Source organism: Mauremys reevesii, linkage group 1 (genome assembly GCF_016161935.1).
Source record: "Mauremys reevesii isolate NIE-2019 linkage group 1, ASM1616193v1, whole genome shotgun sequence".
Lineage (NCBI taxonomy): Eukaryota > Metazoa > Chordata > Testudines > Geoemydidae > Mauremys > Mauremys reevesii.
This window is the reverse complement of record NC_052623.1, coordinates 128,173,282-128,195,823: the sequence shown is the minus strand read 5'-3', so window position 1 is coordinate 128,195,823 and position 22,542 is coordinate 128,173,282. Positions and strand designations below refer to the sequence as shown.

Below are 22,542 nucleotides of genomic sequence, written 5' to 3'. Positions count from 1 at the left end.
TTTCCCAGGGTACAGACACGGGGGCCGGATCAGCAGTGGGTCACACACACAGTGCAGTCAGTAGGCACCGTGGTCGGTATGGGAGGTGGTTTCCAGGTTCTGTGTGGGCGGTGGGGATGTGACTTTTTAGCGGAGGAGGGCGGTTACAGATCTTATACAGCGGTCCTTGTCCTGGACCGCTGAGTCACGCAGCAGAGGAATCTGTATCCGTCCTCCTCCGCCACAAGGCCACATAGCCCCCCGCACACAGAATCCCAAAAAGGAGGGATGGCAGGCTCCGTTGAAACAAGCAGTCCGGCAATGCAGACCGCTGTAGGAGCAGGAGCCTGTCATTCCTTGAGTTTAGAGGCGGTCTTTACATCAGCGCACACCCTACCCACCACAGTCTGCGTTCCAGTTTCAACCCTTTAAGGAAAAGTCATGAATAAAGAAATCTCTCCTCAGTAACAGTGTGACATGTATTTTATTTTTACACGTGTCTTGGAAGTGGGGGAAACGGGGAGAACGGGGTATTTAACCGAAGAGGAGAGTCAACAGTAACTGGGTAAAGAAACAGGGGCAGGTTCAGCTTCTCTGTAAAGAAACTGAACAGTCACAGGTCACGCTGCTCGCTGCTCGCTGGTATTTAAAGAGTTCCTTGTCGCTGTCCCAGGCACCTGTATAGGGCTTCATGAGCAAGTGCATTAGCGGGCAGGCTGGGTCACCGAGGATCACTATAGGCAAATGCACATCCACAACAGTTATTTCGTGGTACGGGAAGAAACTACCTTCCAGCAGGCGTCTGAGCAGCCCACAGTTCCTGAGAACACACGCATCAGGAACCTTGCCCGGCCATCCGACGTTCATGTTGGTAAAACGTCCCCTATGGTCCCCCAGTGCTTGCAGAACCATTGAAAAGTAGCCCAATTTCTCAGCAGCTGAATGTGGAAGAGGTGGACGATAAAGTGCGAGGAGGAGAAAACGGCGAGGATCGCAGCGGGCTCCATGCTTGCAGTGCTGTGGCATCCACGCTGTCACTGACCAGAAAAGTGCACGAACAGATTGCCCGCAGGCGCTTTCAGGGAGGGAGGGAGTGAGGGCGTGATTGACGGTTCAATGACGACAGTTACCCAAAACCACCCTCGACACATTTTTTCCCCCAGCAGGCATTGGGGGCTCTACCCAGCATTCCAATGGGCAGCGGGGACTGCGGGAACTGTGGGATAGCTTCCCACAGTGCACCGCTTCCAAAGTCGACGCTGGCCCCGTGAATGTGGACTCAGAAATTCGAATTAGTGTATTTAGTATGGATACACAAATTCGACTTCATAAGGTCGAATCCACAAATTCGAACTAAGTTGATTCGAAATAGTCTTGTAGTGTAGACAAGGCCTAAGTAAAAAGTAAAAGTTTCCTTTGTTGGTTAAAAAAAGCCCCCCCCCCCAAAATAAAACAAAATAAATTAACTAAAAAAAAAAGTTAGCATGCTCAGTATAAAAATAAAACACTGGCTCCAGTCAAAAACACCGCTCACAGCTAAAACTTGGCTAACAACCAAGAAAAAGGGCGGGGGCTTAAACGTGCCCACGCAGCTATGAAATCTGCAAAACAGTGCCAGGCACTAATAAAATGTGTTAGGTTTCTTTTCTCACAGGTAAAAAAGCGCTACCCAAAACCCCTACCAACCCTGCCACTCCTTAAAACCAAAAAACTAAATCATAGAATCATGGAATCATAGAATCTCAGGGTTGGAAGGGACCTCAGGAGGTCATCTAGTCCAACCCCCTGCTCAAAGCAGGACCAAACCCAACTAAATCATCCCAGCCAGGGCTTTGTCAAGCCTGACTTTAAAAACCTCTAAGGAAGGAGATTCTACCACCTCCCTAGGTAACCCATTCCAGTGCTTCACCACCCTACTAGTGAAAAAGTTTTTCCTAATGTCCAACCTAAACCTCCCCCTCTGCAACTTGAGACCATTATTCCTTGTTCTGTCATCTTCTACCACTGAGAACAGTCTAGATCCATCCTCTTTGGAACCCCCTTTCAGGTAGTTGAAAGCAGCTATCAAATCCCCCCTCATTCTTCTCTTCTGCAGGCTAAACAATCTCAGTTCCCTTAGCCTTTCCTCATAAGTCATGTGCTCCAGCCCCCTAATCATTTTTGTTGCCCTCTGCTGGACTCTCTCCAATTTATCCACATCCTTCTTGTAGTGTGGGGCCCAAAACTGGACACAGTACTCCAAATGAGGCCTCACCATTGCTGAATAGAGGGGAATGATCACGTCCCTCGATCTGCTGGAAATGCCCCTACTTATACAACCCAAAATGCCATTAGCCTTCTTGGCAACAAGGGCACACTGTTGACTCATATTCAGCTTTTCGTCCACCGTAACCCCTAGGTCCTTTTCTGCAGAACTGCTGCCTAGTCATTCGGTCCCTAGTCTGTAGCAGTGCATGGGATTCTGCCGTCCTAAGTGCAGGACTCTGAACTTGTCCTTGTTGAACCTCATCATATTTCTTTTGACCCAATCCTCTAATTTGTCTAGGTCCCTCTGAATCCTATCCCTACCCTTCAGCATATCAACCACTCCTCCCAGTTTAGTGTCATCTGCAAACTTGCTAAGGGTGCAGTCCACACCATCCTCCAGATCGTTAATGAAGATATTGAACAAAACTGGCCCCAGCACCGACCCTTGGTACCCTTGATACCGGCTGCCAACTAGACATGAAACCATTGATCACTACCTGTTGAGCCCGACCATCTAGCCAGTTTTCTATCCACCTTACCGTCCATTCATCCAGCCCATACTTCTTTAACTTGCTGGCAAGAATACTGTGGGAGACCGTATCAAAAGCTTTGCTAAAGTCCAGAAATAGCACATCCACTGCTTTCCCCTCCTCCATAGAGCCGGTTATCTCATCATAGAAGGCAATTAGGTTAGTCAGGCATGACTTGCCCTTGGTGAATCCATGCTGACTGTTCCTGATCACTTTCTCCTCCTTTAAGTGGTTCAGAATTGATTCCTTGAGGACCTGTTTCATGATTTTTCCAGGGACTGAGGTGAGACTGACTGGCCTGTAGTTCCCTGGATCTTCCTTCTTCCCTTTTTTAAAGATGGGCACTACATTAGCTTTTTTCCAGTCATCCGGGACCTCCCCCGATTGCCATGATTTTTCAAAGATAATGGCCAATGGCTCTGCAATCTCATCGGCCAACTCCTTTATCACCCCCGGATGCAGTGCATCTGGCCCCATGGACTTGTGCTCGTCCAGCTTTTCTAAATAGTCCTGAACTACTTCTTTCTCCACAGAGAGCTGGTCACCTCCTCCCCATACCGTGCTGCAGAATGCAGCTGTCTGGGAGCTGACCTTGTCTGTGAAGATAGAGGCGAAAAAAGCATTGATTACACTAGCTTTCTCCACATCCTCTATCACTAGGTTCCCTCCCTCATTCAGCAAGGGGCCCACACTTTCCTTGACTTTCTTCTTGTTGCTAACATACCTGAAGAAACCCTTCTTGTTACTCCTAACATCTCTGGCTAGCTGCAACTCCAAGGGTGATTTGGCCTTCTTAATTTCACTCCTGCATGCCTGAGCAATACTTTTATACTCCTCCCTGGTTATTTGTCCAATCTTCCACTTCTTGTAAGCTGTTTTTTTGTGTTTAAGACGAGCAAGGATATCACTGTTAAGCCAAGCTGGTCGCCTGCCATACTTTTCTTCCTACACATCGGGACGGTTTGTTCCTGCAACCTCAATAAGGATTCTTTAAAATACAGCCAGCTTTCCTCGACTCCTTTCCCCGTCATGTTATTCTCCCAGGGGACCTTGCCCATCAGTTCCCTGAGGGAGTCAAAGTCTGCTTTTCTGAAGTCCAGGGTCTCTGTTCTACTGCTCTCCTTTCTTCCTTGTGTCAGGATCCTGAACTTGACCATCTCATGGTCACTGCCTCCCAGGTTCCCATCCACTATTGCTTCCTCTACTATTTCTTCCCTGTTTGTGAGCAGCAGGTCAAGAAGAGCTTTTCCCCTAGTTGGTTCCTCCAGCACTTGCACCAGGAAATTGTCCCCTACACTTTCCAGAAACTTCCTGGATTGTCTGTGCACTGCTGTATTGCTCTCCCAGCAGATATCGGGGTGATTAAAGTCACCCATGAGAACCAGGGCCTGTGATCTAGCAACTTCTGTTAGTTGCTGGAAGAAAGCCTCGTCCACCTCATCCCCCTGGTCTGGTGGTCTGTAGCAGACCCCCACCATGACATTACCCTTGTTGTTCGTACTTCTAAATTTAATCCAGAGACTCTCAGGTTTTTCTGCAGTTTCTTACTGGAGCTCTGAGCAGTCATACTGCTCTCTTACATACAACGCAACTCCCCCACCTTTTCTGCTCTGCCTATCCTTCCTTTTCTGCTCTGCCTATCTATGTAAAGGTCCACCAACAAAAGACTGCTTTGGCTCCATGCTAAAAAGGCCCTTATTAAGTCCTACTAACTACCAACACCGCTGTGAAGTGCTAAAAACTAACTGCTTAAACCCATAATTCTCACTGCAAAAAAACCCCTCCACCTCAAAAAAATTCTCCTACTGTTGATTAGCCTATTCCTTCTTCTAGCTCCACTGTGCCTTCTAAACACCAAAAAAAAAAAAAAAAAAAACACAAGGTAAAGTGCTAGTTAACCTCTCCCTTGTCCACTAACAAACCTACTGTGCCTTTAAACTTTTCTAAAAAAATCAAAACCATTACAGGGTAATATGCTGGTAACCTCTCCCCTGTAAAATGCTAAACCACAACTGTTTCAAAAAACAAACAAACAAACACTCACTCCACTAACATTGCCAAAGTCCAAAAATTCCTAACCAAAAAAAACATTAAAAACTAACCCTGGTAAGAAAACAAAAAATTATACACTGGCAAAAGAAAATTGTGGAACCCCTAATTAAAAATGTGGTATTAATTAAATTTTGGGGTTTATTCTACAGGCTGTGCCCTGTGTTCTAAATAAATCCTTCAGCATGTATTGCCCTCCCTAATTAAATTTTAAATAACATTGCCCTTATCCAGTTTTCAAATCACTTCTACATACCCAAATTGCTCACAAGGGGCTGCCATTAAATTAGCACAACAAAAAGCCTGGGTTATTTCCTCTAAAAAAAAAAAACCTAACCAGATCCCTGTGGGCTGGGGCCAATAGTGCAGCAGCCATTTAAAATATTCTTAAAAGCCAAAAACATAATAAAAAATTGGGCCAACTAAAAAAGGCCACTAGCCTTATTTCTAAAGCTCAGCTAACCCAAGTACAGGCTAAAGTTGGTAAGTTACATGTCATTTCCACCCTTAGTTCTATAACCCAAAAGTTACTAATAAAAATGGTATTAAATATCACTAAGGCTGAAAAGGCATTGCAGTAAAATCTAGTATGTTTAAAAATTCAAAATTTCCTAAATAACCAGCTAATGGCCATTCAAAATAATCTTAAGTACCAAACTTGGCCCACTGCCCTTACAGACACATCAGAAGTACTATCTAATCTGTGGTCAAAAAAACATACTTACATTCACAGTGCTCCTTCCAAGCATTTAAACCGGTTAGGGGGGTGTGGGCTCCCACATACCAAATACTGCTGGGTCCATAAAAAAAATGCATGTAAAACTAAATTATTTACTAAAACATCTAAAAAATTAAACCACCTAATATACCTAACTAATTTATAGTCAGTGTCCCTAAAATAACACCTAACATTTTAAATAAAACTAAAAAGTCAATAAACATTTTGGCTGTTAAAACCCCTACAGCTTCAGTGTATCTGTAACTAAAGCCAAAAAAAGTTGTCACTGTTCATAATAACATTTGCTAAAAGGGTAAAAAACAAAAAACTATGCTAACAAAACACCTACTTTTTCAAGCCAATAATAGCTGTGTGTATGTTAAAATCACCACATTACAAAATATACATTTTAATTTCATTACCACGGCAGGCAATCATATTGCTTACTGGCTTGCAAATAAAATTTTGCAAGTAACCTTAGGTTCCAAATACTCTTTAATTAAACTAGTTTAGTACCTAAATGGTTTCAAGGTTTGCTTTCATTGTTACCAAAGGTTCAAAAAATCTCTAAAATACAAGGGCAAATTCATGTTTCAAAATATATATCAAGTTAAAAAGTGTGCCTTTCATACAGCTTATAAAATGTTTACTTTATGTACTAAGTGTAATGTATTGTGCTTTGTAACCAAAACTGTATAACAACCCCATCATATTATTGCTATAAAAATATTATTGCTTGTATTGCTATTAATTAGCTTAAAATTATGTTATTGTTGTTATAAAAAACGTAATACCTTTCATGTCCATGCTAATCATGCATTGTTATTACATCCAATAAAAACCCCTAAGGTTAAAACATCTAATGTAAAATCTAAAATCCATGGTTTAATGCAAATAAAATTTTAAAAATATCTGTTGTACTAAAAGTACAAAAGGGGGGAGTGTGAAAGTAGGAAAAAATTAACAAGAATTTGAAGGGAATCTTAATGCATGTCAGTCAGTTAGCAAAAGTCAGGCTAGTAGTTAGCAAAAGTTAGGCCACACTGTAACCCTAATAACGTAAAACTTGTAGAAGCGAGGATGGTGTAAGGCAAAAAAAAAAAAACCTTTGTAAAAAGTTATTACGACCTTGCAACTGATAACCAAATATGTAAACTGGCATCTCCTAAAAGTAAAAAAAATAAAATAGCAAAATGGCTTATGTATAAACAAAATGCAGTTGTTGCTCATTATTGTCTGTATTTTTGCTTGTTATTGTCTGTAACAAAGGTATAAATGCTTGCTGTAATTGTTTACCTGTTGAGAGACCTGTCCGGGACTGGGGCGACCCTGTGTCCTAGGGCACTCCCTCCCTCTATTGTAATTGCTAAAAAAATAATAAAATATTTAATTTTGCTGCACCCAAAGAAAAAGCGAGAACTAAGTTTTTCTCCGACAGACAGAACAACACACCTCAGTCCCAACCCCCCTGGGGAAGAGGCTAGGGACACCCCTGACCAATCAGATTAAGTGAACTACCCAGTGTGATCTGTATCTAGTAGAACCAAAGCTTATTTAAACAAGAAAGGCAAGAGGATCTCTCACAGAGCGCTGAAGGAAAATGAGCTCCACAGAAGACCTTGACTATCCTCGGATCTTATTTCAATACAACAATGGGTTTTTAGTCTCAAAGGTAAGATTACAAATAATGCCTGGAAATTATATTAAAACTCAGCAGAGGGCATCTGCACTTTCTCTTATTCCACTGCCCCACCCCCGTTTGCTTTCAGATTATGTTTACCGCCTGTGAATTGGGGGTGTTTGATCTATTGCTGGAGTCAGAAGGGCCCCTGTCTTCAGATGCCATTGCTGAACGTTTGGGCACCAGTGTCAGTGGAATGGAACGGTTGCTTGATGCCTGCGTGGGATTAAAGCTCCTGGAAGTTGAAATGAAAAGTGAAGGAGGTAATGTTGTTGGGAAGGGAGAAGACTAACAATTAAATCACTGTTGGTTTTAAGGTCTCATTAAATAGTATGTGCGAGACTGAGTTATAATATTAAAAGCAAAACTGCCAGAATGAGGGAAGAGACACAGTGAGATTTGAGAAATCTCAAAGCAGCAGATTTACAAGAACTGAACTTGGGTAGGAGTAAGAGAGTAAAACAGATGCAAAGTCACTTTTCTCCTCTCCTAAGAACCTCTTTAACTCATTGGACCAAATTCAAAAGCAATAGTAATTACCCATGTGTAAGGCAATTTGAGTCTAAGCAGCTGTAAGGGAATCTAAGAGAATGTTGTAAGATGTGTAATGAATATATAGTCTGGAGGCCAGAAGACGGTATTAGTTACACTAATTTAGACTTCTTTAAGCTCTCCTGCTAACTTGGCCAATTGTGTTTATATCTTTATATTAATTATCTTTATTACATAAAGTGCACTTTCAGATTTCCTGAGCTAAAGACAAGAGGTCAGATCCTCAGCTGCTATAAATTGGTGGAATTCCATTGAAATTGACAGAGCTATGCCTGTTTATGCTGTCTGAAGGTCTGGACCAGGGCCGCTTGGGGAGGGTGGTGGAGGGGAGCAAGTGGGGCACTTTGCCTCAGGCCCCGGACCCTGCAGGGGCCCCCACAAGAGTTTTTCAGGTTCCCTGGAGGGGGATCCTTCACTCGCTTCGGGGCCCCCAGAAAACTCTCGCGGGACCCGGGGCCCCGGAGCTTCTTCCACTCCGGGTCTTCGGTGGCAATTCGGCAGCGGGGGGGAGGGGGTCCTTCCACTCCGGGACCCACTGCCGAAGTGCCTGGTCTTCGGCAGCAAATCGGCGGCGGGGGGGGGCTCCCGCCATGGGTCTTCGGGGCTCTTCGGTGGTGGGTCCCGGAGCCGAAGGACCCCCTGGTGCTGAATTACTGCTGAAGCAGGGGCCTCCCCGCCACCGAAGAACTCAGACCCCCTGAATCCTCTGGGCGGCCCTGGTCTGGAGCTGTGCAGTGTGAAGTGTACTTTAGAAATATTTACAGATAGCTTAGAAAGAGATGTGTTCAGACAAAGTAACCCTGAATGAAAATCCTATGTATACGAAGAAACTTCTTTGCTGTGTGTTCTCTGCTTTCAGCCTGAATTGTGCTCTCAGTACACGATTTAGCAGGCAGAAATGAGGAGAAAAGCCCACAGAGAGCAGGAAAAGACTGTATCAGATACATCTACTCTTCCTAATCTGTTGTATTCCATATGCAGCAAACATCAGTAGATCTTTCTGTAAATTCCACTCACATATTTTGCTGACAGATGCAGCAATAGCATGCTTTAAACAAACAAGAACATTGTATTTTTAAAAAAATTATTTGTATTAAACACGGGACGCACACAAATGTTCTTGTGAGTGGGGTTTTCGAACAATAAATACCTTGTAACATTGTCTTTGGATAATTAAAAAACCTGCAGTTCCAAATGATCGATTTAAATTAGTAAATGACAAATGTATTCAGTGTTCATGCCAGGCGCCATGCATACCAACCTCTTCACAATTGTACTTACTTACAACCGCTCAGGTTGCTCCTCATAGATCACACACACGTACACACCCTCCCAGCTATCAAGCTCTCAGGAGTCCCTGTCATCAGTCTTTCCATGGGAATCAAGCAGTGTTTGAAGTTTCAAAAACAGATTCCATCAAGTAACAGCAGAATTGGAATTAATTTGCAAACTTGACACCATTAAATTAGGCTTGAAAAAAGAGTGAGAGTGGATGGGTCATTATACAAAGTAAAAACTATTTCCCCAGGTTAATTTTCCTCCTACTGTTACTCACACCTTCTTGTCAACTGTTGGAAATGGGCCATCCTGATTATCACTACAAAAGTTTTTTTCCTCCTGCTGATAATAGCCCACCTTAACTGATTACTCTTGTTTTAGTTAATATGGCAACACTCATTTTTTCATGTCCTCTGTGTACATATATCTTCCTACTGTATTTTCCACTGCAGGCATCCAATGAAATGGGTTTTAGCCCACGAAAGCTTATGCTCAAATAAATTTGTTAGGCCTGGTCCACACTTATAAGGGAGTTCGAATTAGGGTACGCAAATTCAGCTACGTGAATAACGTAGCTGAATGTGAAGTACCCTAACCACCCTAATTCAAACCCGTCCAGACGCGGCGGGGTCGAAGTCCGCGGCTCCCCCGTCGACTCCACCACCGCCGTTTGCGGTGGTGGAGTACCGGAGTCGACCGCGGCGCTTCTGGAGTTCGAACTATCACGTCTATATCAGACACGATAGTTCGAACTCCGAGAAGTCGAACTCACCGCGTCGACGGGGCAGGTAAGTGAAGACCTACCCTAAGTCTCTAAGGTGCAACAAGTACTCCACATCCAAGAAGAATGGCCTTTTTACACATACCTTCTCTTCTCTTAGGCCACCTCTATATTGGAAAGTTATTTTGGAATAAGGAAGGGGGAATTTAAAGTGCTATAGCCATTCCACAGTAGAATAAGAGTTGGCTTGTTCCAGTTTAACTTGAAGCAGCAAAGAATCCTGTGGCACCTTATAGACTAACAGATGTTTTGCAGCATGAGCTTTCGTGGGTGAATACCCACTTCTTCGGATGCAAGCACTTGATTCACTTGTAAATTAGATTAAACTAAGCTGTCAACCTGGGGAGTTTTTACCAAACAGCTATTCCAGTCCATTTCACCATGTAGACAAGCTTTTAGAAATCTGTGGCCTCTTCTGAAGCCACCTACACCCTTTCCATGGCAATCAGGCCAGCTGCAGGAGCACAAATGAGGCAGCATCCACCCTGCTAATAGAAGTTCAGGTGGATGCTTCAGAGGAACTTTTCACCTCCGTGGCAGCCGCCTGGGTGTAGAACACACACAGAGACTCTCCTGGAACTGCCCAGACCGCTGTCTTCCCATCCAACACAGCTGAAGAACAGATTTAAAGCCTAACCTGGCTCTCATTGAGTTCAGTGGGCGTTGGCCTGTGCTGTAAGAGAGAGAACACATTCTATACCAGCCCATATATCTGTCCATGAAAGACATATTGTAAGCATAGTAAGAGACCCAAAACTTTGCATCTATCAGATGACTCTCATAATCAGCCAGTGAGAATATTGAAATTCAGTAGCAGTAGATGGCCTCAGAAGTGTGTGAGCTACTCAAGTTAGGGATAATGGGTGGTATTATGTCCTGGAGACTTAATTCTCCCTATTGGTTTCCTCATCAGGTGAAAAAAGACTGGTATGTTAGGTGTTATTGCTGAAACAAGATACTTTTGAGCACATACACTAAAAAGTATAGTGGAAAGTGATGTCACCACAGGCATATGGCTTATACACTTTCACAAAGAAATGGTGATGATGATGGTGATGGTGTTGGGGTGTGCTTTTTACATCCTGGAATCCTTCACTCCAGTTCTTTCAGAATCTGATGGGTAGATATGGTATGCTATGCATGAGTGCCTGGATCCTCCCCCATCTCTGGTCTATCTAGACTGGGGAATCTCCTGCAGTTTCTTTGTTTCTTCGATTGCATTCCTACAGCTTGTTCTTGTTACATAGATTATGCTGTAAAACAGGCTTTGCACAATGACAAGTTTGTAAATGTTAACTTACCTTTCCCTTTATTCCCTTTAGCCTTTTACAGGAACACAGAGCTTTCCAACCTCTATCTTGCAAAATCAAGTCCCAAGTCTCAGTATCATCGTTTGATGTACTACTCCAAAACCGTCTCTTTTTGCTGGCAGTACCTGACAGATGCTGTGAGGTAAGGAGATGAAATCTTATGTTGTTAGTACAAAACTCATGTGCCAACACCCATTGCAATAAAGCACTTTGCTACATTTGTGAACCTGCTCTGGAAGAGGTTTGTCTTTGGGAAAACAGGAGAAAATAAAGACATATGTAACCCACACACCTCCTGGGTAACATGGACTGGTAATTGTTTGGGAAGCATGTTGAACTATTACTACACAAGCTTATATTTGCTAGTGCTTCAGTGGATGAATTCACTGCAGATTCAGAAACAGAATTCTATACTATGCTTATTTGATGTGTCCCAAGGGAAACATTTAATCATGATAATAGTTTCTGTGGAGGGAAGCTCTCGGCCAGGCAAATGGTGATGAATAGTGACTGAGGGATGCTTGCAGGGATCCTAATTGGTTGTGTTGCCAAAGGCAGAAGAAAGTGAGGAAGGAAGTCAGTGTAATTGGGCCAGAATCTCAGCCGGTACAAGTCAGCACAGCTCTTTATGGAGCTGTGTCAATTTACACCAGCTGAGGATCTGAGCCCTGTCTCTGGTACATCAAAGAGCAGTTGTATTTCCTTCCTCTTAGTGGTGTCCAATAATGAACATAAAATAATAACAAAGTAGGGACTGATCTTCTTTCTGAATCTTTTGGTGTGGCACAGACAGCTTTCAGAATGATCAAGCCAGGGGTTCTCCTCCCCCAAATTTTATTTGGGGCCTCAGGATGCACCCAACACATGATGGTGGCTATGTCGCCCTGTGGGCCAGGTGCTCTATGGCCTCCAGGGGCCTGAAGTCCCACTGGGAGCCCTGGACTGGGAGCCCAGGTGCCCTGGGACTGGGAGCCCAGCTGCCCTCGCTATCCTTGGGGGGTCCGCTTGGGGATGGGGGCCAGGACCTAGGCTGCCCCAAAACGATCCTACTGCCCCACCTGCCAAAGCGTTGGGCTCCCAAAGCCCTGCTGCCCTGAGAGCCCCGCTGTCCCAGGAACGGGGACTGGAGTCAGATAGCCCGAGGGCCAGGGGCCGGAAACCCGGCTGCCCTGGGGGACCCCACTGCTCCCAGATGGGGGATGGGAATCTGGCTGCTGCTGCCCTGGGAGCCTCGCTTCCCCATGGATGTGGGTTGGGAGCTTGGCTGCCCCAGGGGCCCCTGTGCGGTGAGTCCCGAAGTGCTGGGGCCCATGAAGCCCTGCCACACCGGGGCCGAAGTACCTGCTTCAGGCAGCCCCGTGGCTGCACGAAAAGCAGTTGGTGGCCGCATTTCAGAATCGCTGATCAAAGCAATAACACAAAGGGTAACACTTATACCTTAATAAGTAGAATAAAATGGGTACCTTAATAAGCCAAAGTTGTCACCAAAGCAGAAAGGTGTCAAAGCACAAATACCCCATATATATATATATATTTTTTTAAGAGATGGGAAAAACCAGTATGAGCGAGCATTCGGCATGTCATCAGAAGACATCTTTGGGGCTCTCTACAGGTAATAATTTAGTGTCGGAAATTTTATGCTTTTCTTTTAAATGGATGACTTTTCTATTTTGTGTTACCACTTTGACTGTGAAATATGGTGATTAGTCCTATTCACATGAAAACCCCATCATTTCAATGACATCCAGTGTTGAGAGTAAGGTGCTCGTCACCTTGGTATCTAAGCATCAAGTTCTTACTGTCAACCTATCATGAACAATTTGCTATGTAGAGTGTTTGGTATAATGGAAAATTCTGTTAAATGAAAAACAGCTGGAGACCCTTAGGCTTAACATCATATCACTGCTAGATGATAAGTGTAATTTACAGTAAGTCTCATTAAAATGTAGGATGTGAAACAACGTGGATTTATTCTTAATATTTTGCATATCTGCTAATTTAAGTTTATTTTGATAGTGATCAAAATACACGATTGTGCATGCTGGCAGAGAAACAGGGTTTAATATAGTATTTTAGCTAAAAGAACAAGAGCTATATGATGCTAGCAATCAATGAATGTGTCATAATTTACTTGCACTACAAACAACGTTCTTTCAAATCACTAGATCAGAAGAAGAGATGATCAAATTCATGTATTGTTTCAATGCATTTTGGAGTATATCTGGCAGAGATGTGATTGCTGCATTTGACCTTTCACCTTTCACTGTCATTTATGATCTGGGAGGTAAGTGTCATCAGAACTTTGAACTGTCTTCTTTGATAAGCTATGGATAAATACTACACTTGTTCTACAACCTGCGTGAGCAATGGAAAAACAGGACAGACTAAATAGCCAGGATCTATCATAAGGGAAGCATTTTACATTCTGAGGCAAAGTTATATAAACATTTGAAAATGATAAAAGCATTAGAAAGCAGAATGTTTTCCTGAGTCTAAAGAACCCCATAGATCTAAATAGCTGCTTATTTTCCTTCTCATTGATTTGGGAGGTTTTTCTTCTGCCATCGCTTAAGAAATTCTGCCAGAACAGCCTCCAGGCTACTCTTCTCTTCATTCAGTAACTTTAGGTTGATGAATTGCCTACATACGTCTTACTCCCAAACAGCTTTACCATTGTCTCTGTATTTCAATCCTGTCAGGATTTATAGCACCAGGCAATGTCCATTTGTATTTCTCCCCTGCTGTTTTGCTCTTCCATGTTTCTAAAACACAGAAAGCAGAAATGAAGTCTGGCTAATCTGTTCTAATCACTTTCACTTCTCAGCCTCTAAAGGCATTCAGTGTGCCTCAGCTGTGTCTTATTCTTCTTTGCAATGGCCTTGCCTATGATTTTCTGAGTAATATTGATGACAATTTTCCACTGGAGCTGTGCATAGCATTAGAACAGCCTCTGCCAATGTATTTCCTTGATGGCAGCAAATATAGCCCTACAGTTTGTATGTCAAAATTCTGCAATCTCAACACACCACAATCACTTCTGTGTTTTTCGTGAGCCAAGTGATGTATTAAAATCTGCTACATATGATGATGATGATGATGTTTTCAGTGTTATGTTTTATTATTTCAAGGTTTTCTTGACTACATTTGTTGGGTTATTTCCATGCCCATGGCCCTGATTCAGCCTCAATTGGCATTATCGTGTATTTAAGGATGGGCCTGTTGCCGGCCCAAAGGGCCCGAGGGGGGTGCAACAGCGGGGTTCGTTGCCCGGTGTGCATCGCGCTAATTAACACACCAGGGTGGAGAAGCAAACCAGGTTTATTTGAGCTCAAATAAGGTGCAAGGGAGAAAAAGCAATCTCAAATCCTGCACACCCGCACGCAGGCGGGGTCCCAGCATTTATACCCCCTTGTGAGGGTTTATCTGTACTTTTCCCACCGTGGGGGCTACTTTCTCTTGCATATAACTTTAATTACAGCATCTGCTTTCCGCCTATCTTATCTAGTATTGGCTGCATCTAGTGCCAAGCGGCCTTGCAGCTGCCAGTAGTCAGCACATAACACAAGAGGTTACAAAAGTTTAGTAAGGCTAACAAAAGCACTTCACATAGAGGTACTTTGGTTCACATAGGCCCAGAGCCATCCTCCCAAGTTACCTAGATTTATGCCTAGTGACACCAACAGGCCTGTGCTTAAGCACCTGGGTGAACCAGTGTCCATAAGCATGCTCTGTTCTGCCCTCTGACTATTTCATTTTAAGTAGATCTGGCCGGGAAAATGAATCTCACAGTGCAAAAGTTTCAAGGTTTTAGAAATAAACTGTATCCGAAATTGGGATGAAAAGCCAAAATCTCAAACATTTTTGCAGAAGAGAAATTCTGCAATATTTCATTTTGGAAACACCAAAGTGTTCCCGGTGTGGGTAAAGTTTCGCAAATGAAAGATGCTTCTTGGAGGGAGCTCTGCTCTGTGGCAACCCCATCAAAGGAGCTGCTGAGGAGCCAGGGAGCTGGGGGATCCCAGAAAACTGTTCGCCATATGGGTTACTGGCAAGGTAGGGCAGGCAAGCTGGAAGTAAGTAAGTTATCCTGAAGCTTAATGTATTATAGCCATGGAATCTTTCCTGATTGTCCCACACCCCACCTGTCACTTGAACTCAACTTAAAGTCCCTTTCCCCCTCTCCTGCCTTCTCTCCAAGACAAATGTACTGGTTGTCTTGAGATTTCTTCTGTGCTTCTCAGACTGGAATCAGTGTTTTTATTACAAGGGATTTAAAAGTGTTCTTGGTGGCTGTTTGTATAGAATTGATATTGAAGAGCCACTCTAGAATTTTGTAGGCTCAAAATTTGGACCACTTGCTTCCCTCCCATCCTTCTTTCTGTTTGCAAAGTCCTTATACAGAAAATCTTTCGGTGCCCTTTTTCCGTCTGAATCCAAACCCTACAATAGTTGATGGGAATTGTCCCATTGACTCCACTGATTTTTGGAGCAGGCCATTGTTGAATGCTCACTGCCCGCAGTCTTATGCAAATTACTAGCTCTGCAGGAGCAAACCCGTGTGTTTGTGGGATGGAGCAAAAGCAGCTGAAGCAGAGAAACCAGATCAGTTTTCAGTTCACTGTTGTAAACAGTGAGAAAAACATGAATTTAAATATCATGGGAAAAATAACCTTGGCATATGCTGTCCTTTTAATGTAAACTAACTCAACTCATGCTCCTCACCACTTTTAATGTAAACTAACTCAACTCATGCTCCTCACCAGTTTCTTTCCCCCTCTATGGTTTGTTTTTACAATACAAACAAACCCCATCCTGAACATTAACTGTATGGTAATGTTTTGAATGGTGAATACTGGATGTGAATCTTTTACATTTTTAACCATTCTGTTATTTTGCTCATGGCTCAGTGTGGCATTTTCTATATACCAAGACCTGGCTTTGGTGTAAACCTAATGGGAGGAGGCAAGGGCTTTGGAAATCCAGCTTGTAGGGAAGGATGCCTAGAGTTCTAATGCATTGCTGCAGCGACTGTGCTGATTGTGACTATGCTGGAACTCAGGAGACTTGTGTTCTATACCAGATCTCTGCCCCATGCCTGCTGCATGACCGTAGGCAAGTCATTTTCCCTCTGTGGGCCTCTGTTGTCCCATCTGTACAATGGAGATAACAAAATGTGCCTCCTTTGTAAAGTGTTTTGATATTAATAGCACTATAGACTCATAGACTTTAAGGCCAGTGGGGACCATCTTGATCATCTAGTTTAATAGCACTATATAAGAGGCTAAGTATTATTATTATGCTACATGCCTTCCTAATGACTGAAGATGGGAGCTTTAAAATAGAGGAATGGTCCGTCAATTGTAGCTAAGGGGAGACTATCTGTTGTAGTAAGTCACTTGTACTTTGGCTTTTAGTTTAATCTAATGCTGGTGGAAAAAAAATTCAGAATATATTCACCAAAAAATTTAGGTTTCTGTTTTCTAATGTTCAAAACAGATTCTGTTTTATTTGTTTAAATTCTCATATTTGATGGAAAACATTGAAATGGTGATCTCCATTTCCTCTTTACCAAAATACAGGCTTTCAGTGAAAAATCCTTCTAGTTATATTTTTTATTAAAAAATAGTCATAAAAATATCATGAAAACTAAAATTTAGATAAAGTCAATATTGCACAAAAATTCCATATTCAGAATGACCATTTCTTTGAAAGAAAACACTCTTCCTTTGAAAATTTCCAGCCAGCTGTAGTGGCATCATACTACATTGTTTTAAAGCAATACCCTTTATGGTCCAGTGATTAGATCACTGGGAAACAGAGAATTGGGTCTTATTCCGGAGAGAGAGGCTGAGAGACCATGACCAAATCACTTATGTTTTTTCTATTTCAGTGTCTCCTTCTGTAAAAGTGGATACTAACATTAACCTACCTCACAAGGCGGCATGAATCTGAGTTCATTGTAGTCTAAGTTTCTTAGATGGAAGATATTACAAAAATGACCAATGTTGTTATATTTGAGCATTTACCCTGTATTTCATTTTCACTATAAGGATGTGCAGGTGGTTTGGCCCAGGAATGTATTTCTTTGTACCCAAAGTCTACAGTCACAATTTATGATCTACCTAAAGTAGTGCAAGTGGCGAAGGAGCGTTTTGTACCCCCAGAAGAACGTCGGATCACTTTCCATGAAGGTAAACTTGGTTCATTTTGTGTGTGCTCATATGCAAAGAAAAATGTGCTGAAAGGACCATGTTTCATGATAACAGAATCTCATGAGACATGTACACCATTTGAACTTGTTTACTCACCTGAAAAAGCTGAGATATTAGGTGCCAAGGATGCAAATATATTCCAAGTCCTTGAACATTATCCATATTAAACAGCAATGAAAAAATAAACCAAAACAAACAAACAAAACACCTCCATGAAGTGGCCTTCCTAGCCCTTCCAGGTGTCACCCTGGGGGGAGGTAGGATGTGGCTTCACTGTACAATTGTGGGCAGTCCAAAGCAGGCTAAATTGTTGAAAACAGTCTGTTGTGTAGATTAGTGCAATGTGACTGGTCACAAAGGTCCATAAAGACCTCCATGTTACATTTGAAGGGATAAATGCTGTTGGCTAATGTTACAATATACATGTGACCCACTGCCAGGTGGTTTACTCTTTAATTAGAGTCACCAATCCAGTAACAAAAGAGCTCCTCTCATACAACACTGCTTAACAAGAAGCCAAAACATGCAGTCCCCTTACGCATTCCAACCCCTAGCTCCCAATCCAGACAAATAGATCTTGTACAGTAAGAAGTTACTGAGTGTGACCCAATTCCCTGTACATTAAGGTTCCTCAATCTCAAAGGATTAGCCACAGATCCCAGGTCAATAAATATTTCAGATTTTACCAAAACCAGCTGCCAGTCAATGTTTAATAAACTAACTAAGAATGTATTAAAAATAAAGAAGAGAGTTCTAAAATAGGTATAATATATTTATATAAAACAAAAAAAATTGCTAAGTCCTGAGATCAGGTTTGCAGCTTTGATGTAGTCTGCTGATTTGCAGAAGTCTCTCTGGCAAACTTCCAAAAGCTTGGAAGGGCCTCAGTCCCTAGCTTAGAATACTTCTTTTGTTATAAATCTACAGTGCAGAGAAGTTTGGAGCAGGAATGAGGCAAGATGGAGTTTTCTCAGCTGTAATTTATACCCTCTGCCATGTGCCTGGAAATTTACTGTCCCAAACCAAGCCCACCGAACAGGTACATGGAGAGTTACTGGCCAACGTGGATTCTTAGGTCACATGTCCCCACCACATGTCCATACATGTTTTGCTGAATCACAGCTCCTTGCTATCTGAGGCATTCTAAGGAAGAGGCTATCTGGAAAGCTGATTCTTTCTAATAGCCCTTCCACACTTGGATAGTCCATCCACAATGGGCTGTCGATACTGAATGTAAACATCCTAGAGGGTGTCACTCCAGGAACAAACACATTTGAGATACAAATACATAGCCAATATCATAACTTCACATACAGTGATGGTACAAAGATTTAAACAGGATTTGTTAGCATGTATCTTTTCCATTGTTATCTTACATGACATACTTTGTACAAAGTTTGTTGCAGTTGTATAATAGTGATACCAGCTATGATAAATATAGTTATCCTCAATCATATAGCATCATCCATCACACCAGTGTAGGGGTATGTTGGTTTTAGGTATCTAGTTTTACTATTTAAATAGAAATAAATGGTCGATTTTGGAGGGTGGGAGTCAAGAGAGGAGAGGGGAGAGAGAAAGGGGCCCCAGCAGTGAAGAAGGGGAAAAAGTGGAGGGGACGGGGGATGACCTAAAAGCAAAGGCAGAGAAGTGTGACAGACGGTTTATATGGATGAAGCAGACAGGAAACGGAGAGAAAGAGAGAGAGAGAGAAATGAAATTGGCATACAAGTGGATGGATAAAGAGCACATCACCAATTATTCAATACTGGGAGATTTGCCCCCTAAGTGGGCTGTGAATACTCAGCATGACAAGCCAGAAGAGTGTAGCTTCCCAGCAAGTCTCTGAAACAGTTCTGGAGCTAGCATGTACTTTCCGCAATACCGGATTTAAAATGTTTGCTTATTCAGGCCTGGTTTTTGTATTGTTTTTCTTTTTGTTACAGGAGATTTTTTTAAAGATCCAATTCCAGAAGCTGACCTGTACATTTTGGCTAGGATCCTGCATGACTGGGCAGATGACAAGTGTATGCAGCTACTAACAAAAATCTACAAGGCTTGCAAGCCTGGTATGTTTTCCTCTTTGCAAAATAGAGACATATATGCATCATTTGGTTTGGACCGGGTTTTTTTTAAAGGGCCATTTCAATGAAAGACTAAGTAAAGAAAAATACACTGCAAACCTTTCTCCTTTTACATTAGTGATTTGCATCCAGACCCCATGAGTAAGAATGGCCAACTTGAAAATTTGCTTTTAGTAATATTGCCGAGTTTCCAGAATTGTCCTGGAGTCTCCAAGAATTAAAGATTAATCTTTAATTAAAGATTATGACATCTGACAAAACCTCCATGAATACGTCCATCCAAAGTTGGCCTCTAGGTTTGGCATACACTTTAGACATGCAAGGCCACATTTATAAAGTTATTCAGGTGCCTAATGATGCTGATAGGCACCCATTCAAATTTTGAAAATTGCCAATGTGCATTTTAAATTATTTTAAAACTCTGGCCCACGGGGCTTGATTTTCACAGATGCCGAGCAACCGCACCTCTGGTTCATTTCTGCTGGAGTAAATAAATGTTTCAATCACAGCTAATAGGTTCCCCTTCACTCTCTACTTTGAAGTACAGGAAATAATAGCTTATTGATGCATAGAATCCCTCTTGCTATTTCATTAACTACTGTAGCAACATAACATGATTTTTCTTTTAATATAAAGGGGATCTCTAAGATTATGGAAATAGCTAAAAATGCAGTTGGAAAATAAGCTTGAGTGTCCTTCTCTGACATATTAATGTGTTTGTTTTTAAATCTCTTTATCCCACCAGGGGGCGGAGTGCTGTTGGTTGAAACACTTTTGAATGAAGACAAAACTGGGCCTTTAGAAGCCCAGCTCTTCTCTCTGATGGTGTTGGTTCAGGCTGAAGGAAAAGAACGAACGCCAACCGAGCACAGCAAGCTCCTCGCTGCAGCTGGTTTCAGAGAGATTCAAGTCAAGAAAACAGGAAAGCTCTATGATGCTATTTTAGGAAGAAAATAATTCTGTCTCTTCTTTCTTGCCTGTTGTTAGATGTGTAAATGCAGTGACGTGACCAGCTTTTACTAGACCGCAGCAATGAACCCAGCTCATAGTTAACCATGTCACTTTCTTTGTACAACAATACACTGCTAGAACATTCACTCATATGTATGCTGGGCCTATGAGGCCACCTGCAGCTCTTTTACAGTAAAGTGCGGCTCATGCAGGCCCCCACTAGGGTGACCAGATGTCCCAATTTTATAGAGTCAGTCCCGATTTTTGGATCTTTTTTTTATATAGGCTCCTATTACCACCACCACTCCTCCCCCGTCCTGATTTTTCACACTTGCTGTCTGGTCACTCTAGCCCCCACTTCAGTTCTCCACCTGCCATACCCCACCTGCAACTCCCAGGTGATAATAGGGAGGGGCCGCTGCTTTAGCTCTCCAGGGAGAGAAAGCAGCAAAACCAGCACTCTCCCTGCAGCTCCCAGCTGTTCACTACTGCCTCTCCCATGGCTGCAGCTTCCAGCTTGCTGGCTCCATCAGCTGCCATGCAGGGAGGAGCCCTGGTGACATCATGTGACTGAGTGGGGCCAGCAAACCCTGGCAAAAATCTGGGTGGGCATATGACTCCCCCCACCCCCGGTGACCTTCCCATGCATTGACTCTGACTTCTGCCCAGCAGGGTGGGAGGTTTCGGGCTGCAGCCCCAAGGGGTGTGCTTGCTGCGAGGCAGAAACCCTGAGACCTCACATCGCACACAGGGCTGAAGCGCCAAGGCCCAGCTGGTGAACCCTGGCTCTCGAATGACTGACGATTGTGTTATGTGGCTCAGAGGGTCAGTACGTTTGGCCACCACTACTACTGGAATTGATGATCTGCTAGTTTGAATGTGACTCTTGTTTAGCTCTTGACTACATGGGGGATTAAAGTAATTAACACATGTTTCACCAGAAATAGCATGTGAAAGCAACTGTGGAAATCTTATACTCCTTGCATTATACATTGTTTCTATGCTGTCAGAATTTTTACTTTTCCATTCTTTGCATGTTTAACATAATGGCTGACCAGCCTGGTTTGTACTCAGCTTTCTTCTTGCAAATATAAACTGTACATCACTGTTGGTTGCACTGTGATTCTATGAAAGTTTCTACAGTGTAAAGTAGTGTTTCCCAAACTTGGGACACCACTTGTTTGGGAAAGTCCTTGGCAGTTACATGCCGCGTCCGCAGGTCCGGCCGATCGCGGCTCCCTCTGGCTGTGGTTTGCTGCTCCAGGCCAATGGCAGCTGATGGAAGTAGCGGCCAGTATGTCACTCAGCCCACGCCACTTCCAGCACCTCCCATGGGCCTGGAGCAGTGAACCGTGGCAGGATCCAGAAAAGAAATCAACTTTTATATAGATAAGCGTATTGTAATACTCACTTATACAAAGCAAAGGAATTCCTGGAACACTGAAAGTAACAACTCTAGCACATACAGGCAGGACTCGACTGCCTATTAACCTCCCTCCGGATCAGATACAATAAATAACAACATACAAGACTACAGCTTCACCCTAAAACAGAAATGCAACACTGTATGTTTGGAGATGCTGTCAGCACTGATCATGACACTAACCAAAGTTGCTGTAATAAGCATTAACAAGGGGGAAAAAAGGAGTTTTGGAAGGAATAAAAACTCTTTTTCCAGCTGAGTATCAACTGATCTCTGAGTATTGGGAGTTAGGAGGATAATTGTTCTGGAAGGAAGTCATCCCTCAAACACCTTGGCCTGGGCTGAGCTGACCCTTTTGGGGTGAAGTGGGTCAGGGTGGGGTTTGGACTCAGCCTCATCTGTGGCACTTTAGTCTGCCTCCCCAGCTGAAGGCAATTAGTATAGAAGTCATGTGTTGGGGATCATGTGATTAAGAACCAGGCCTGCTGGGAGATATAAGAGCAGCCTGGGTTTAGTCAAAAGAGAGACTGCAGAGAAACTAGCTGTGGCCCTAACTGTTTCATTAATGAGTAAGACCTAGCCAGGAAAGGGCTAATAAGGAGAAGGTCTAGGATAGTTGCATATGAAGAGGTCCCAATCAGCCCAATTGTGTAGGGTCTAATGGCTGGACTGATAGTAGAAGGTGGGTGCAAATTGTCTCTCTCCTCTCCCTACCTGTTCAGATGGTGTAATCTTCCTTATTCATAA

General features: G+C 43.0%; 1 protein-coding gene across 1 annotated transcript; it reads left to right on the top strand.

Annotated features, from left to right (window-relative positions):
• Positions 1–7,123: 7,123 nt before the first annotated feature.
• On the top strand, positions 7,124–21,032 carry LOC120395794 (acetylserotonin O-methyltransferase-like). Its single transcript, XM_039520512.1, has 8 exons — positions 7,124–7,195; positions 7,293–7,467; positions 11,138–11,267; positions 12,669–12,737; positions 13,291–13,409; positions 17,176–17,316; positions 19,284–19,406; positions 20,167–21,032. The coding sequence occupies exons 1-8, from the start codon at positions 7,124–7,126 to the stop codon at positions 20,376–20,378; spliced, it is 1,041 nt and encodes a 346-aa protein (XP_039376446.1). The 3' UTR covers positions 20,379–21,032.
• The last annotated feature ends 1,510 nt before the right edge of the window (positions 21,033–22,542 follow it).

Coding starts and splice junctions, on each gene's coding strand:
- LOC120395794 (XM_039520512.1), top strand. CDS start 7,124: ATGAGCTCCACAGAAGACCTTGACTATCCTCGGATCTTATTTCAATAC. Junction 7,196..7,292: donor ATGGGTTTTTAGTCTCAAAG/GTAAGATTACAA, acceptor GTTTGCTTTCAG/ATTATGTTTACCGCCTGTGA. Junction 17,317..19,283: donor TCGGATCACTTTCCATGAAG/GTAAACTTGGTT, acceptor TTTTTGTTACAG/GAGATTTTTTTAAAGATCCA.